The sequence below is a fragment of the Aspergillus pseudonomiae genome (genome assembly GCF_009193645.1).
Source record: "Aspergillus pseudonomiae strain CBS 119388 unplaced genomic scaffold BDV37scaffold_14, whole genome shotgun sequence".
Classification (NCBI taxonomy): domain Eukaryota; kingdom Fungi; phylum Ascomycota; class Eurotiomycetes; order Eurotiales; family Aspergillaceae; genus Aspergillus; species Aspergillus pseudonomiae.
Genome location: NW_022476006.1, coordinates 482,338 through 498,704, shown reverse-complemented (window position 1 = coordinate 498,704; position 16,367 = coordinate 482,338). Strand labels below are relative to the sequence as shown.

Sequence of the window (16,367 nt, the reverse complement as noted above, 5' to 3'; positions counted from 1 at the left end):
AAAAAGAAAAAGAAAAAGAAAAAGAAAAAGAAAAAGAAAAAGAAAAAGAAAAAGAAAAAGAAAAAGAAAAAGAAAAAGAAAGAAAGAGTATTCAGTATTACTCAATATCCAAGGAAAAAAAAAAGGAGAAGGTTCTATCTATTTATTTAGTGATCGGATTTTCATTTGATCTCCCTTATTCAATTCATTTCCATTATTTATACTATATCTGACTCCCCGTCTAATTCTCTTGTGGTTTCCCCTCACGACAAGACTCTGATTACTTCTTCTGATTAGTGAGGCCCGCGTTGGTTGCTTAGTAGGTACCTTAGTGCTGGTAGGCTGCCTGACCTAGTACGAAGTACCGCGCTCTTCACTGTCCGCCATCTACTCAGCGGCATCAGCGGCAGCTTATGCCTTGGATGCTCAGCTTTCGGCCCTAAAACGCCACCCTGTTGATTTTTGATATTTTTCTATGGGTACAAGTCAATAGGGCTGGTCACCCATTCAGCTCTTCCAATTGTCATTGATTCGTTTTGTTTCATCTTTATTTTTATTTACGATTATTATTTGACTATTCTTATTGTCACTTGCTCGGCCTCTTTCGTGTTGTTCTTTCTGGGGAAATCCCGCAGTCCGCCGCCGTTCGCCCAATTTAAATGGGCCCAGAGTTTGACACTAAACCCAAGGTTCGCTCGGCCACACATTGCAAGTGTGAGATCCCTCCGACCCATTTACCCTTAACCTAAAGGTACAGACACAGTACTGTCACTGCATTGGCTTTTTTTTTTTTCTTCACCTTGCCCCGATCCTTGGTTTCTGAGTAATACTGCCTCGTTTCCGTTTTCTTCCTTTTGCCCCTGTGAATCACACTGTCTTAGCTTCTTTTTCTCTATCAATTTTCTTCTCTATCCTCATACACGCCTTCTGAGGAACCGACCAAATCTTTTCTAACCCCCAACCATAGTCGACGGTCATCCCGCCTCAGCCCCTCCATCCCTCCACCTGTGCTTGGTACGATCCGATCCCGGTCGGATCCATCTATCCGCAAACTTCCTTAGCTCGACATTTGTCTGCCGGTGTGAACAGTTTCTTTCTTCTAAATTTTTTTTATCTCTTCTCTTCTCAACTTCCGCACTTTGACCGGTCACCCGCACCATCCGCTTCTTGCAGTCTCGACGTGACCTATCGCGCCATCTTCTTATCAACGTGTGCAAAGCGGAGGATTTCTTGGGTGTCGAATGGAACATAAACCATGGCTACCATTCAAAACGGATCCGAATTGCGTGGAGATGCTGGCTTGCTAAAAACCCAGAAGTGAGTAATCTGAGTCTCGCTCAATCCCAACGCTGGTCTAGAATGTGTCTCTTTGCAAGATCGTTGAAATAAAGAAACTCGTGGTCTCTTTGTCTTGTTTGTTTTGCGGTCAGGTGGCAGAAGGGAAAAAAAGAAAAGAAAAGAAAAGCCTTGTCTACCTGAAAGCCCACAGTCCTGGCACCATTGCATCGTGAGGCATTTACTTTTATGCTTTGCTGTCCATGGATTGTGTTGCCTTGGGTGGAAGACATCTGCGCATTTATGTCAGCCTTAGCGTTGCCTTCTGGAAGAGACCTGCAGCTTGATGCAGCTTTAGCTTTCTTTCGCATCTGGCCTGGTGCTGTGACTCAACTCCATGTTGGGTTACGACCATGTTACCTCTCCTTGATTGAACCTCCCATGGCATGCCATCACCACCATGTCATTATTTTTGTGTTTTTTCAAGCGCTTCAATCCACACTTGCGGCTCTCATCCATGGCTAACCGCTCCGTCAGCAATGGTCTACAGGACGACGATAACCAAGATCAGATCGGTTCAAACAGTCCGAGCCCGTCCGGGATGGCTACTCCACAGCCCGAGTTCTCGGATAAGCGCCAGCCTTCCATAATGCACAATTTCTTCCAGGTTGGTGCTTCCCATGGCCCGCTTTACCCTCCCAAATCACAGTTCTTTCCTTCTGAGACGGCTGCCTTCGCGCACCTGGCTCAGTCGAGCGCGTACGTCACAGGGACACGGGATGACCAAAGCACTGGTCACCATTCCTCGTCTTCAGGGTCTTTTGTCATAATGGAGCGTGACGAGGCATCGGGGATGAAGTCTTCAGAAGCCGAAGCAAAGGAAATCTCACCAGAGTCTTTACCTCCCACAAATTTGCCCACTCCCCCTTACTGCTCTGCGTCTTCCCTGCTTCAGAAAGAGTCGGAGACAGCTGAGCTAGGGTCGTCATCCCCAGAGAAAGGGATGGGTTCCTTTTTTAGTGCATTGAAAAGCATTCTGTCTCCACCTGCAAGCGTTTCTCCTGAGCCTGCAGCTCGCCGTCATACCTCTCATCCAGTCTCCAGTGTGTCTGACGACCCAGTCCTTGCCACCCACTTCTCAAATCCCTCTCTCCCTCGTACCTCTGACCCGATGTGTTTATCGGAAGTTCCCCTCCTCGAGCATGAGAAGCCACACCTTTCTTTGTCTTCTGAGAACCTTGCGAAGCTAACTGGGAGTGTGTCTGATCTTGCACGTTTAAAGAATACCCCACCGCTTACCCCACGTGCCATGTCCAACGAAGGGTCACAAACCGATAAGCTACCGGCTACCTCGGCGCCTGAATCGACAGAGCCAACACAGCAGGTCGATGAGATGGACAAATCTACTGATGAAATCGCCGGAAAACTTGAGGAAGCGTTTCCATCTCCAGCCGAAACCCCCCAACCGTCAGGCCCGCCAGTGGCTCCGATCAAGGGTAACTTATATGTGAAAATTTCCGAAGGCCGCGGGCTTAAGCCAGGATTTGATCCTTATGTTGTTTGCGTGTTCGAATGGAATGAATGGATCTCCAAGAGCGCTCAAGACGAGGAAGAAGAGTCTATTGAGCGACGCCAGAAGGAGCAGGAGCAGTCTGATCGTGAAGCTGGGCGGCCGATGGCCATCCCGATGAAGAGCCGGCAAAGTAGCAACAATAGCTCCCTCGATGGTCCTGATCTTAGGGGAAGGGCACCCGTAACCGATCCCCATTGGAACCATGAAGCCACCTTGTAAGCTTTAACCACCCCACTCTCCTTCCCCGTCATGCTAGAGCACCTCACTAATGATATATCTTCAGCGATGTCTTCGGCGATCAATCCGAGATTGATGTTTCAGTATATGATCGCAAAAACCAAGAGGCATTTCTAGGTCACGTGCGACTGTGCGTTAACCTCAAGGAAGACAACAGCCGGCTAGAAGGCTGGTTCCCCTTGTCTGCTCGCGGCGCAGGTGACTCTGCAGTATCTGGCGAAATTTACGTGGAAATGCGTTTCGAGCATACCGAGAAGAAACAGGTGGGGCCGGACGATTTCCAGGTCCTGAAGCTTATTGGTAAAGGCACATTCGGCCAGGTTTATCAGGTCAAGAAGAAAGACACACGCCGGATTTATGCCATGAAGGTTTTGTCGAAGAAGGTGATCATCCAGAAGAAGGAAGTTGCACATACTTTGGGAGAGCGGAATATTTTGGTTCGGACCGCTATGGCTGCCTCTCCATTCATTGTCGGTCTCAAATTCTCTTTCCAAACCCCGACCGATCTCTACCTCGTTACGGACTACATGTCAGGAGGTGAACTTTTCTGGCACCTTCAAAAGGAAGGGCGGTTCCAGGAGGCCCGTGCCAAATTCTACATTGCAGAGCTTATCTTGGCTCTCCAGCATCTTCACGAGCACGACATCGTTTACCGCGACCTGAAACCGGAGAACATCCTTCTCGACGCTAACGGTCACATCGCACTTTGTGACTTTGGATTATCCAAAGCCAATCTCGCCCAGAATGACACCACAAACACATTCTGCGGCACAACCGAGTATCTAGCACCGGAGGTTCTACTTGACGAGCAAGGGTACACCAAGATGGTTGACTTCTGGTCTCTGGGTGTGCTCGTCTTCGAGATGTGTTGCGGTTGGAGTCCCTTCTACGCCGAAGATACCCAGCAAATGTATAAGAATATCGCTTTCGGCAAAGTGAGATTCCCACGAGACGCGTTAAGCACCGAGGGAAGGAACTTTGTGAAAGGCTTGCTCAACCGGAATCCGAAGCACCGGCTAGGTGCCAAGGCCGATGCCAAGGAACTCAAGGAACATCCATTTTTCCATGATGTGGATTGGGAGGCGTTGTCCAAGAAACAGGTCATCCCCCCGTTCAAACCGAAACTCAAGTCTGATACGGATACTTCCAACTTCGATCCCGAGTTCACGAATGCGAACGCTACGTTGAACGACCGTGCGGCAGCAGTAGCGAATAGTTACATGCCAGCATCGACCCCGCTGTCCCCGGGTTTGCAAGCTAACTTCAAAGGCTTCACTTTTGTTAACGAGAGCTCGATTGACCACCATCTGAAGCATGAGCCCACAGACCATATGGACGAGGACCCTGATACGTGGCAGCGACCTCACCGCCCCGGGGGCTTTGACGATCACCGTATGACTGGTGTTCACAAGACCCATGAAGGCGGAGAGCCTGGAATCTTCAATGTTGATGACAATTTCGATATGTGATTATTTTGCGATGCATGATGTTGGAGTTGTGAATTTTCTGCATATATCTATATGACATGTACATGGCTTTTCTTTTCTTTTCCTTTTTTTTTATTTTTTTTTTTTTTTTGGAACAGGCCAAAACTTGGTTTGCTATTTTCTGCTTGCTACAAGTGATTCGCGACCTAGCTGTTGGTACTTTTATATTTGTGGATGTGACGAAAGAAGTTCTGGTCTTACTTCTGACTACCATCCCAGTCTGGTGTTTTCCATTCTCCACCATCCGGGTAGATGGGACAGGATATTGCTCTTGCTTGAGATCTCGTAACCCCATTTGTTTTTCCTTTCTCCTTCGGGGTCTTTGGCTTATACCATCTGTTTCGTTGTCTTTCTTCACCCTGCGGATATCCGACAGTTATCGTTTTCTTTTCTATTGGTGGCCGGCTTGGCGCCCTTTCGGTACGGTTAGCATGGCCTTACTAAACGCATCTTGATCTGATCTATGGGGGATACATATCTGGTATTAGACGCCCAGGAGCTATGATCTTGGGGGGTGGATGCAGCGGCGTTTCGCAGGCAGCATGGCGCAAGGAGGTACTTCGGTGGAGTTGTTGCATTGGGCGGAGATGCCTAGATAAATGAATTATGAAGTTTAACGCCTCGATCCGATCTAGTATACGCGCTCTGTGTTCTAGGAAATCGAGTAGGGTCTATGGAATAAACTGGTTCTAGCGTACCGAGGACATATATCCATCCATCCATGATAGATCTCCGCTCTGCCATTCTTGGTTCAGATAACCTTCTGGATACATTGCAGGTATACTTCATAATCTACTCGTATCAAAGTGACCGATAGATGAGATATCCACTGTCTATATCCCGGCGGCGCAATTGATACATGACGTCCTCACCATTTAATCTTGGAGTGAGACTACCCACGAGCGAATACCCACTACTTCCTTGTGTGCATATGGTAAGTGATTTTACTCCATTGAACCATAAAGGAAAGATACAAAGATTGCCAAGGATAAGGCTGAGAGATTATCCAGAGGACATACCGCCAGAGATCGTCATGGTTCAAATATACGCTATCACTTGCCGTTCTGGTACATATTTAACTAGTCAATGTGGATGTGACCAGGGGAAGCCCTGATTGGGTAGTCTAAGGCACATCGTCGAACACTATTGTAATATTATCAGCGAGGATGAGGTCATAGTCGGGGTTTCACTTGTGGGTTTGTTGTTCTCCGCTAGTACTCCGTCCTGTGTAAGTTTTTTCTGTGGTGGTGTTTGGGACTATTCGTATCCTATTTTTGGGTGGCGGCGGCAGACTGCAGCCGTGTCACGAGTTCTATTCCAACCACCCCTGCATGTAAGTCTCTCTCTAGTCGGAGTTTTTTCCGGGCAGGTTTCATACATCAGGCTCCATGTCGAAATCAGTGCGATTGAAGGCTGATAAGAGTATGATTAATAGGAGGATCTACCGTCCACGCTCTCCAGCAAAGAACTCAACTAGTGAACCGCACCACGTTGTTTTATCTCGCAGCGGCAGCAGTAGATCAGGGTCGGTCCAACGCTTAACTATGGATACACTGTAAATGATGTGCATGGTGTAATTCTACTTAAGAACTTTGAATTTGGAGAAGCGGTGTCGACGCGGAGATCCGGCGCCAAGTGTGGTTGATATGATGACCCTGCGTCGCCCCTAAACTGATAACGGGATAAAACACTACCTGCAGATTTGGTATCTTGCCTTTTTTTTTTTTTTTTTTTTTGGCCCTTGACCCACTCTGCCTGACTCAGGGATGGAATCCACTACGTATAGAATTTTTTCTTCTTTTTCTTCCTTCCTTCCTTTCTTGTAGGGTGAAACGAGTGTTCACCTTGTGCCGTTTCACGTGTGGGATTGTTATCAGACAGACTGGCTACACGAAGAAGACTGCTGCCGCCCCACTTGCTCTTGAGGCAGGTCGATCTAAATATCAGTATTACTGATTTCAGTAGGAGTATAATTCTTCGGGCAGCCGCCCAAAGGTCACTAGTATCGGGGGTAGTCGGCGGTAGAGTAAGATGTGATGACGGTGTTAGTAAGTGATATTTGTACCTCGTGGGGGTTCCAGATGAATTGTTTTATCCACACAACATGATATAATACTGGATCCGGCGTGGCCATTGCCTATTCCGATTGCATCTCTATCAGATATCTATGTATAACATGGAAGTTTCAGCGTGATAGGCGGGAAGTGGGCGCAGCACTCCGTTCCGTGAAACGATTCCAGTCGATATTTATAGCGGTTTGAGATTGATATGTACGAGGGAAATTTATGGGCCATAACCGTACTCCGCGTAGACCTTGAGGCCGTCAATGGAGACGGCGGACCCGGAGTAATGTAGCATCAGCCAATCTCAGGGATTACTTCAACGGCGAACCGATGTTTGGTGATGGACCCATTCGGTAGATGCGTTGATGCCTAGGGTGTCTCAGGGGGGTTGTCGACGGTGGAAGGAGGTAAATGTTGTACATAATTTCAATTGACTTTTTTTTTTCTTGTCCTTGAGGGATGATGACGACAATCTCTCCTCTATTCCTTGAGTCTTTCCAGTTATAATAGTGACTTAAGTAAAAATGGACGCAGGAAACGAAAAAGGGGGGATGGTGTTGGCATGACTGATTTATTGATGGATTTTACTAAGGAACTGTACTTCCCCTGTACACACTAAGCCTATTGTAAAACCGAGCGCGCTGCGAACCGCACCCAAAACGGCTTAGTGCCACCTGTTCCTGACACTAACCCTGGTCCACCTCCGCGCTATATCGGAAACGGCTTAGGCGACGTGCCCCATTTCACGCATAGCGGAAAGAATGGGTGATGCATCTCCATCTCTCTCTCTTCCCCCCTGAAGGGCGATCGGAACTTCGTCATCGATTGCCCCATAGCCATGGATGCTCATGTCGGATCGTAAGACTGGTTTCCATGGATTGATTCAATGCAAGTAAGTTCATTCGAACTCTACGCGAACAGGCTAACCGATCAGAATGAGCAGCCACCCCAATATATGTTAACCCCCTAAACGAATGCGAAGGGAGTCTCATCATTACTCCTTTGGGTTTGACTTTGCCAATCCTCTTCGTCGAGGGAACTAACTCTCCACCCGAACAACTTCGCCCACGGCCCTCCTCCCCTTTTGGCCCTACTGCAGTTTCCCTGGGGGGCAATTCAAGCCCTAGGATTTTTTAGTCCCGTTCGTTCCCCCCTTGTCGTTGGTCCTGGCGATGACACGAGTTTCTCCGCTTTCCTCCGCAGCCTCGCGGTCATTTCTTAGCACGAGTTACAGGCATCGCTAGTCGGGAACACACGATCCTCATTCCCCTTGTGGGGACGATCGGCCCCCGACTGCCGTGCCATGTTCTCCTAGTTCCTGCCACTCTAAACTAAAGGGAGAAGTGGCGTGTCCGTGGTATGTGCTGCACACGCTAAGTTTCCCATTGATGCGCCCCATCGTGAACGACTTTCCTGACGAATTGATTGGACTAGTCATTGATACGCTCTGTCCGTATTTCTTCAATCATATTGCGTGGTACTCCCTCGTTTGCAGCTTGTCTTCTTTCTGAAAATAGTGCTTTCTTTCTTTCTTTTTCTTCTTGCTCCTCTATTCATTCGTTTGGGTGATTTCCCTTTCTATACCACGCATTGTTTCGCATCGTTCGCTACCAAAACGATCTTAACACTGGATCGATCTGTATCGCCTCCATACATCCTAACGGACAACGTGCTTCCCGGTGGCCCATTCGTTCCCCACTCGACCGCCTCTTTGCCCCCTTTCCCTTTTCACACGGTCCTTTTGTCTCACGGGCTTTCTTTCATCGACTACTAGATTTTTGTTGATCTGGTATTGATCCCTATCTAATGCAACACACACGTTTTCATGATGAGTGTCGTCGCCAGTAGACCCGACAGCACTGCTGTGTCCTATTCGCCAATTCCTCATCAAAGCCATGGGTACAAGGATCCTTATACAGTGACGGTGCAGCCGGTCTCATCTCGCACGTCCTCGATTTCTTCCTTTAAATCCAACTATAGTGTGTCGACAGCCCCGACGGTGTACTCCCCAATCTCGCCTAGCCCTTCATATCATATGTGCGATTCTGCTGCATCTTTGGATAAGATTTTGGAATCAAAGTTTAAACGCCTGCCTCTGGATGTACTTGATAATGTCTTAAACCAACTAGAAACATTGCATACTAGTTCAAACCAACAGGGATGCTTAACATGCTACCAGCGCGACCTGCACGCGCTGTCTCTGACTTGTCGGACATGGGAAAAAGTGGTTAGGCCCAAGCTGTGAGTGCGATATCTTTTCAGACTAGCGATAGTACTCCAACTGGAGATAAATGCTGACCGGGTGACACGGTGAATTAGTTACAATCGTATCCATATCATTGGTAACGATTCCCCAGCCCAACTGAAGAAATATCGGATGAAGCGAGGAAGCCGGCTAAAACTCCTTCGGCGCACTCTCCGGGAAAGAAAATTGCTGGCCAACCTTGTCCTGGAACTTCGTGTCCCCCAGATGGATTTGTTATTTACACAAGGGAAACAGAGCACCCAATGGGAAGAGTACAGAGATTTGGTAGCGTCGGTCGTTATGGTCTGCCCCAACCTGGAACGGCTGCTGGGCTTGAGTATTCCGTATAACCACCAATTCGATCGGTTGACCCACGCATTATCCACACGACGAAAGCTGAAGGAACACACATGGCTTTTGGGCGAGGCAGTTGATGTTTTAGAAGGATCACCCCGCAGCACCTCTTGCCCTGGAAGTCTGGGACCTTCGCAGATGTTCGAGTTTCTGGACTATCACGCCTCATGGACAAACCTGGAAACCCTGATGCTGTACGGAATTAGCGAAAATAATGCTCTTGAACCGAGCATCTTTCTGCGCATGTTCAGCCTCTTACCGTCGCTACAAAACCTGTGCATTGCAAATTTCGACGCAGAAGCCTTCGCGGATAGCACTTTGCTGTGCTTGCCATCATTGGAATCTTTGCGCCTGGAGAACCTGCCCGGCGTTACTGATACAGGATTATCGCAATATACGTCACGAACAGAATCCCATTCGCTCAAGTCATTGGCCCTCGTTGAACAAAATATTGGATCCTTACTCGTGATCTCGAAGATCTTAGCATCCTTGCCGCAATTAGAACGGTTCAAGATCGTTCAGAATGACAAATGCCCCACTCTAGATAGCGATGGAATCGTCTTCCAGCCGTTGTTCGCTTCATCTACTCTCAAATACCTTCATTGGGATGTTGCTTGTCCCAATCCCAACACCGCCCTGACCAGGCTTGATTATGCTCCATTTGTGAAGCCCCCGAAACATATCAACACACCCAATTCTCATCTCGCCCAAAGCATTCTGTCGGACGGGTTTCCTCAGCTCGAGGCGCTCCGCGCACCATCTGATATAGAGCCACCTGGTGTCCTACAGGCTGTTTGCCAGCCCATTCCGAAAGGCCAGGCTCTTCTGCAGCCCGATCGGTATAGTCTCCCTCGCAGCTCCCACGGCTCTGTTAGCACACGACCAATGGCCTTACCGGCGGGAAATAACCTCACATCGGCTCGGATACGGGCTCAGACGTTCATCGACATGGCTGCGAAGGACACGGAAACCGGAATGAGAGTACTCGTCACGGACCATTCTGATGGCTATGTGCCAGACAGTGCCTTGGAAGACATGTCAGATGACGATTTAGAGATGGACATGGACGAGTCTGTGGAATGGGATTCACCAGAGCGCCTGAGACACGATAAGTTACCTGAGAATGGCGAGGGGCCTGTTATCGTGTGCGACTTTAGGATGCCCGCTTACATGGGCCGAGTAGGTAGCAGGAGGAAGGGACGGGATGTGTCCATTCCACGGTTCATCCTGCGCCCTGATATACAGGGGCAAGAAGCTGATGGTGGCCTGGTTGGCTGGAAGCACATACTGGCCTCGAACCAGTCCTTAACATACGCCGCAGGAGTTGGGGTACACTGCTTCGGAAATAAGGGCAATACCAGCCCACTTCCGGAGGAGCCTCCATCTCCTGCGTCGACGACCGTTAGCCGATTTGGCTTCGGAGGCATCACCAGGAGCTCGACATTTGGCTCAAGCCCCAACACTCCCATAACGCCCTCGACACCGATGAGCCTCTCGTCGCCGACTGCACTTCCGTGGGACAAGGACGCCTGCACCGGTTCCTGGAACTATAGCCATAAAAGCGGCCGAGATTGGTGGTTCCACATGGAGCGAGAACGCCCAGGGCATATCAAACTCATCGACGTCAAACAGCTGTTCTAGCCGGTTAACGATTTGCGCTCCACTGAAGCGATTTCACGAGTATACCACTGATCTTACGCCCCCGACATGTCTTTCGGTCATTCTCTCTTTCACAAAAACAAGCATGCAGGGCCCATGCAGTAAAACCGCGCGCGGCGATGGCGTTATGGATGGACAGCGGAGGAATTTCTTTTTTCTATATCTCGAACACCTTGGAAAGGTCTCCCTTCTCTTCCCTCTTCAACTCGATTTGACTTGCGTTCACCAAGAGTGCAACGACTCCTTCTATCCTTATTATGAGCACATACACTCAGACGTGAGAATCACCTCCGTCATATTGCACATATTTTTGTTTATTCTCTTTCTTTTCATTTCTTTATCTCTTTGACATAAGGCGCATCTACCGGATAAGGACGGAAATAATCTGGGACACGGTTGTCTAATTGGGTGGTTCTTGGTTATTTTATTTTTGACTATACCTTGTATTCTTTCATTTTTTTTTCTCTTTGTCCTGATCTTGCTACTCGATGAGCTGTACATTGTCATCTGTATGTATGTATGTACATGGACCAGACCACTACTGTAGGTCTACTATAATGCCTAGTGTTATTATGAGTAATATGTGACTAGTTGTTCTTTCCTGAATCTCGACTGTGGATAGTCTTGTACATACAGTAACTTTCTAGGATACGTCTTGTAGTCAAATACTCTTAAGCTGGTGATCTTTAGTCATGGTTGTTGGTGTTATATGGATATATATTAAGCAGTCCTAGGAGATGGCCTATACTACTTTGTAATACTACGAGAAAAAATAGCCAATCAACCCAAGTGTAATTACGTTTATTTATCTAGGCCAATAACCGACCAAAAACAGGACATAACATGCTAACCCTTTCGAAATTGACTTTCATCGGCATCCGATACGTAGATACAAGGCACAAGAGGCAAAGTACGAGATATATAGAAGCTAAAGAGAAGATACGATCGTGACGGGGAAAAAAGAATACTTAAGTCTAATATAACGGTACATTAGACGTAGATGCCCATGTTGGTATCCTTCTTCTTGGCTTGTACTTCCGCGATAGCATCGACGTAGTTTTCGTGTCCGACTTTGCTCATTCCCTTCCGGAGAGCGATCATACCAGCCTCGACGCAGACGGCCTTGAGTTGGGCACCGCCGAATTCGTCCGTGCTGCGGGCCAGTTCAGCCCAGTTCACGCTGTCGTCTACGGCCATCTTGCGGGAGTGGATCTGCAGGATGTTGGCGCGGGCTTCCTCGTTGGGGAGGGGGAACTCGATCTTGCGGTCCAGACGGCCAGAACGGAGGAGAGCGGGATCCAGGACATCGACACGGTTAGTGGCGGCGAGGACCTTGATGCGGTCGTCGGAGGCGAAGCCGTCCAGCTGGTTGAGGAGTTCCAGCATGGTTCGTTGCACTTCACGGTCACCGGACTTTTCGGAGTCGAAACGTTTTGTGCCGACTGCGTCGAGTTCGTCGATGAAGATGATTGAGGGCGCTTTCTCCTTGGCGAGGGCGAAGCAGTCGCGGACGAGCTTGGCTCCGTCACCAATGAACATCTGCACTAGTTGGGGACCGGCGAGTTTGAGGAAGGTGGCGTTTGTCTCTGCAGCACAGGCTCGGGCGAGGAGGGTCTTTCCGGTACCGGGGGGACCGTACATCAGCGCACCTAGAGAGTATGAGTGTTGGTATTATTCCTTGCCTGGGTTGGATGGTAACAGGGTCATTTACCTTTCGGTGCCTTGATGCCGAGCTTCTTAAACCGGTCGGCCTCCTTCATCGGCCATACTATAGCTTCGACGATTTCTTCAATCTGCTTATCCAGACCTCCAATATCTGTGTACTTCTCTGTTGGCTTCTCGTCGACCTCCATGGCCTTCACTCGGTTATCATATTCAGCGGGTAATGTATCCAGGACGAGATATGAATCCTTGTTTACACCAATAAGATCACCGGGTTTCAGCTTCTCATGATCTACCAGACCAATGAGGGGGAGATAGATGGTTTGACGGGTAGAGGTTTTGATGACAGCAGATTTGCCGACTCGAGTAGCATCGAGGTCGATGTTGGCACCCTCCTCGGCGGCTTCAGCCTCGACGTCCAAATCCAACAATTCAACCACATTTCCGACAAGGTATGGTAGTTGTCTAAAGAGGAAGATGTTAATGGAAATGTCCCAACATACAATAACATGATGACATATGCGGCGACAGCCCAAACCCTGCCCCCTCGCCACTATGGGTAATGCGACCCAGCCAGTTGCGAAAGAAGGGAACGGGAAACCCAGCATGTCTCAGAACCCCATACCTGTTATTTTCAATCTTCTCTTGATTATCTTTGACCTTTTCTCTCATCGTACTTTGTTCGTGCGTCAACCGTTGGTATTCACTCTTCATTATACGCATTTCGTTCTCCAGCATCCGCCGTCGCTTGACGATGTCCGCTGTGCTCGATTGTAGAATGTCATCGTCCAAGAGGTCCTCTTCGTCGTCCTTCTTCTCAGCGTCTTTCATGTCAGCGTCTCCGTCTCCGGAGGGCTTCCTGTCGTTGCCATCGCCATCCTGGGGCTTCTTCTCTCTCTCTTCACGGTCAAGGTCGTCGAGATCCTCCAAGGTCGACATGGTGGCGGGTAAGGATTAATTATGTAGGTAAGGGCAAGACACGGGATAGACAGGTATTCTAGGAGGGAATGAGAGGGGGACGGCGGTGATGCGTTACGGGATGGGTCTTGCGGGAAGAGAGTGAGAGCTGTTGAGCTCCGGACCAAACAACGTCAGCTGCTGGGTGCCTATCACGTGATTCACTGACAAATGCCCTGCCCGTTGATGCCTCAGGCCATGTATGATATAGGTCGCATTCCATGTATGTACATGAGGGTTCCATTGATCTGTGCAAATTCTCTTTCCTTTTCTTCGCTCAAGTCTAGGCATATGTTTTCTCTTCAGGTATACATTCCCCACATACCGCAAAATATGTACAACTACCCACCCTCCAAGCACAATTCCCGGCAGCATTTTACAAGCGAGTTGCCGAAGACTCCTATATACTTTCTCCCTCTACAGGAAGAAGTTCGGGTTGTCGATGCGTCCCATAAAGTTGCCTATGTTGTTCAGGATTTTCTCTCTGCCGAACCTCAAGAGGCGATAACGCGAAACGTAGTCATCGCTGTTGACTGGGAGGGGTCAGCATGTTCTCTCACGGATATATTGCACTGTATGGATATCTACTTACTGTATCCGCCACACATCCTCCGCTTTCCGGTGTATTCGGAGCGACCATGAAGCATCCTCCAGTTGTCGAAAACTAAGACAATCAGCCAAATTCTATACTTGGAAAGATCTTTTTTAAGTCAATACTTACTAAGTGCTGTTCCTGGCTCTAGCTGGGTCCATATCTGCATTTTCTCACGTGTGATTATGTCGTTAAAGTGCCGGGCTGCATTGTACCATCTATTCTGCTCTTCTACAGTCCAGTCCTTTTTAGCCGCCCGATCATAGTTGTTCCAGCGGATTTGATACAGGTAATTAAACTGCGGGTGGATCTTGAAAATGGGCATTTGTTCTGTGGGCTGGATGCAGGTTTCCTCATTGCCGCTTGCATGGAACGGCTGCGGCATTGCTGCTAGCACTTGGAAGTTTTGCGGATTTTCTGCTCGCATGATTTTTGCAGCCCAAAAGCCATCGACAAGCAAGCTTGCGCCTCCATCACCGTCGGTATGTGACAATAGATGGAACAGTTGAAGCCGTGCCGGGTCAGTGAAGTACGTATTGTCTGTATGTGCACCAAGGAACTCTGTGGTATATGCAGTGTCCTTGAATGTCAAATCGGCCGTAAAGTCCCAAAAGCCACCTTTGCGTAATCAGTATAGAGTCGAGAGCCTATTTTGTATCGGATAAAGGATTTTACCATAGTGAGTATGTCTGATGAAGGCGATTCTCTCCAGGAGGGTCTTGGTTGATTCTGGGTCAACGGGGACACCTTTGACGAAGCTGAAGCCATGGAGATACTTTACAGCGGTTAGATAGTGCCCCAAAACAAAGGAAGTAGCTAGGACGTACAATATTGTGAAGCCATTGACACAAGCCCTCGTCACTAGACATCACCTCTTCATATAAGACTGTTGGGTAAGAGGTACTTTCAGGCTTATGGGCGATAAACTTTCTACACAAGAGTATTAGCACAGCACAAATATATATCTCACGACATATTTACCTCATTTTCTTATTTGGCAGTGACTTGTCAACCGCACGATTTTTCAACGGTGCAAGACTATTTAGCCAGTTAACTGGGTAGACACCCTGGTGGCCATCAGACCCTTCCATGCAGTTAGCCCTGATACCCAGGAACAAGAGAATGGGGGGCATACACTGTACTTTAGCGATTTTCTCTTCGTAGGTGACCTTTTTCGGGGCCACATCCGGCGGTATCTAAGTGAAGAACAAGGACTGTCAATTTATAATGGTCTCTCAGCGCCCTGGACTAGAAACATACGGAGAAGGTGTTCACGCTTCGTTGTCTTGTATCTGGATGGACACACTCAGAACACTGGCAATTGTCCCTATTATCAAAGACAGTCAAGTAAGTATTGTTGGCTCGTCCTTTCGGCATGTTGATACGTACCGAAGCCAAAATCGTCCACTATATAGAGCATTAGCTGGTGTCTGTCTCCACAGCAGGGGTGCTAGGAATGATCTTGAATTACTTACAACTTGGCGGTAGTCGTGCGAGACGTCTTCATTACAATAGGCTGATTTCTATACCCTGCAGATTTGAATGGATATACGATCTCGAGGGGTGCTGGTCTCTCTGAGCGAACGGCCGTGTGCGATGACTCTGCAGAGGATGGCTCCGTAGAGAGTACTTCTGCAGACGGTTCTGCGGCAGATGGCTTCGCCAGAGTTGACTCCGCCCTTCTCATCATGGGAGAGATGACATGACCGCGGGAGAGTGTAAGTGAAGGTCTGGGACCCTTCGAAAGACTCAGAGAGCCGCCAGCCTGAATATATTAGTCGGTTTCTTTCAGCTGTTTTTTCTATACAAAAGTATCTATGCTTCACTCACAAATCGGTTAAGCTTCGGAATGCAAGGCGGGTATGCACTGTCGATCTATTAGCATACGTGAGCAATGAATTCTATGTTGCGGAGAGCATTTTACCCAGCAGACGCAGAGGGCCTCAGAGCTTTGAGAGGTAATATTCTACTCATTTTCAGAACTACGTTTCATCAATGGCACTCACGAAGGGGTGTCGACGAGGTTGACTTTGGCATCAGCTAACCCCCGTTTCTCTCCGCAACGTCATCTTGGCTGTCACGTGTCGGCCATCAACCCCCCAATAACAACATACTCTAACGGAGTAATTCATTGGGCTTCAATTTCTTTGACTAATCTAATTTACTCAGAGCAGTGCAAGCCTATTGGAACCTGTGGTTGTGCTTTGCCCACACCAAAAGCCATTTAGAATTCCTTCGTTGGTGGACAACAAGCCTCGGTTACAAGCTTCAGGAAGTAGTAAGA

At 48.4% G+C, this 16,367-nt stretch overlaps 3 protein-coding genes across 3 annotated transcripts; 2 read left to right on the top strand and 1 right to left on the bottom strand.

The window, feature by feature from the left end:
- Positions 1 to 1,771: 1,771 nt before the first annotated feature.
- On the top strand, positions 1,772 to 4,533 carry schA (serine/threonine protein kinase SCH9; the record flags this gene model as incomplete). The annotated part of the gene is made up of 2 exons (XM_032086604.1): positions 1,772 to 3,042; positions 3,111 to 4,533. The coding sequence occupies 2 exons, from the start codon at positions 1,772 to 1,774 to the stop codon at positions 4,531 to 4,533; spliced, it is 2,694 nt and encodes an 897-aa protein (XP_031944282.1).
- Positions 4,534 to 7,823: 3,290 nt separating this feature from the next.
- Positions 7,824 to 10,991, top strand: BDV37DRAFT_47502 (uncharacterized protein). Its single transcript, XM_032090730.1, has 3 exons — positions 7,824 to 7,971; positions 8,049 to 8,855; positions 8,934 to 10,991. Exons 2-3 carry the CDS (start codon positions 8,440 to 8,442, stop codon positions 10,852 to 10,854), a joined length of 2,337 nt encoding a protein of 778 aa, XP_031944281.1. The 5' UTR covers positions 7,824 to 7,971; positions 8,049 to 8,439; the 3' UTR covers positions 10,855 to 10,991.
- Positions 10,992 to 11,862: 871 nt separating this feature from the next.
- Positions 11,863 to 15,770, bottom strand: BDV37DRAFT_269662 (proteasome regulatory particle base subunit RPT5; the record flags this gene model as incomplete). The annotated part of the gene is made up of 10 exons (XM_032084404.1): positions 11,863 to 12,521; positions 12,584 to 12,999; positions 13,160 to 13,458; position 13,841; positions 13,913 to 14,024; positions 14,084 to 14,155; positions 14,213 to 14,701; positions 14,759 to 14,858; positions 14,911 to 15,013; positions 15,559 to 15,770. The coding sequence occupies 10 exons, from the start codon at positions 15,768 to 15,770 to the stop codon at positions 11,863 to 11,865; spliced, it is 2,463 nt and encodes an 820-aa protein (XP_031944280.1).
- Between the last annotated feature and the right edge of the window lie 597 nt (positions 15,771 to 16,367).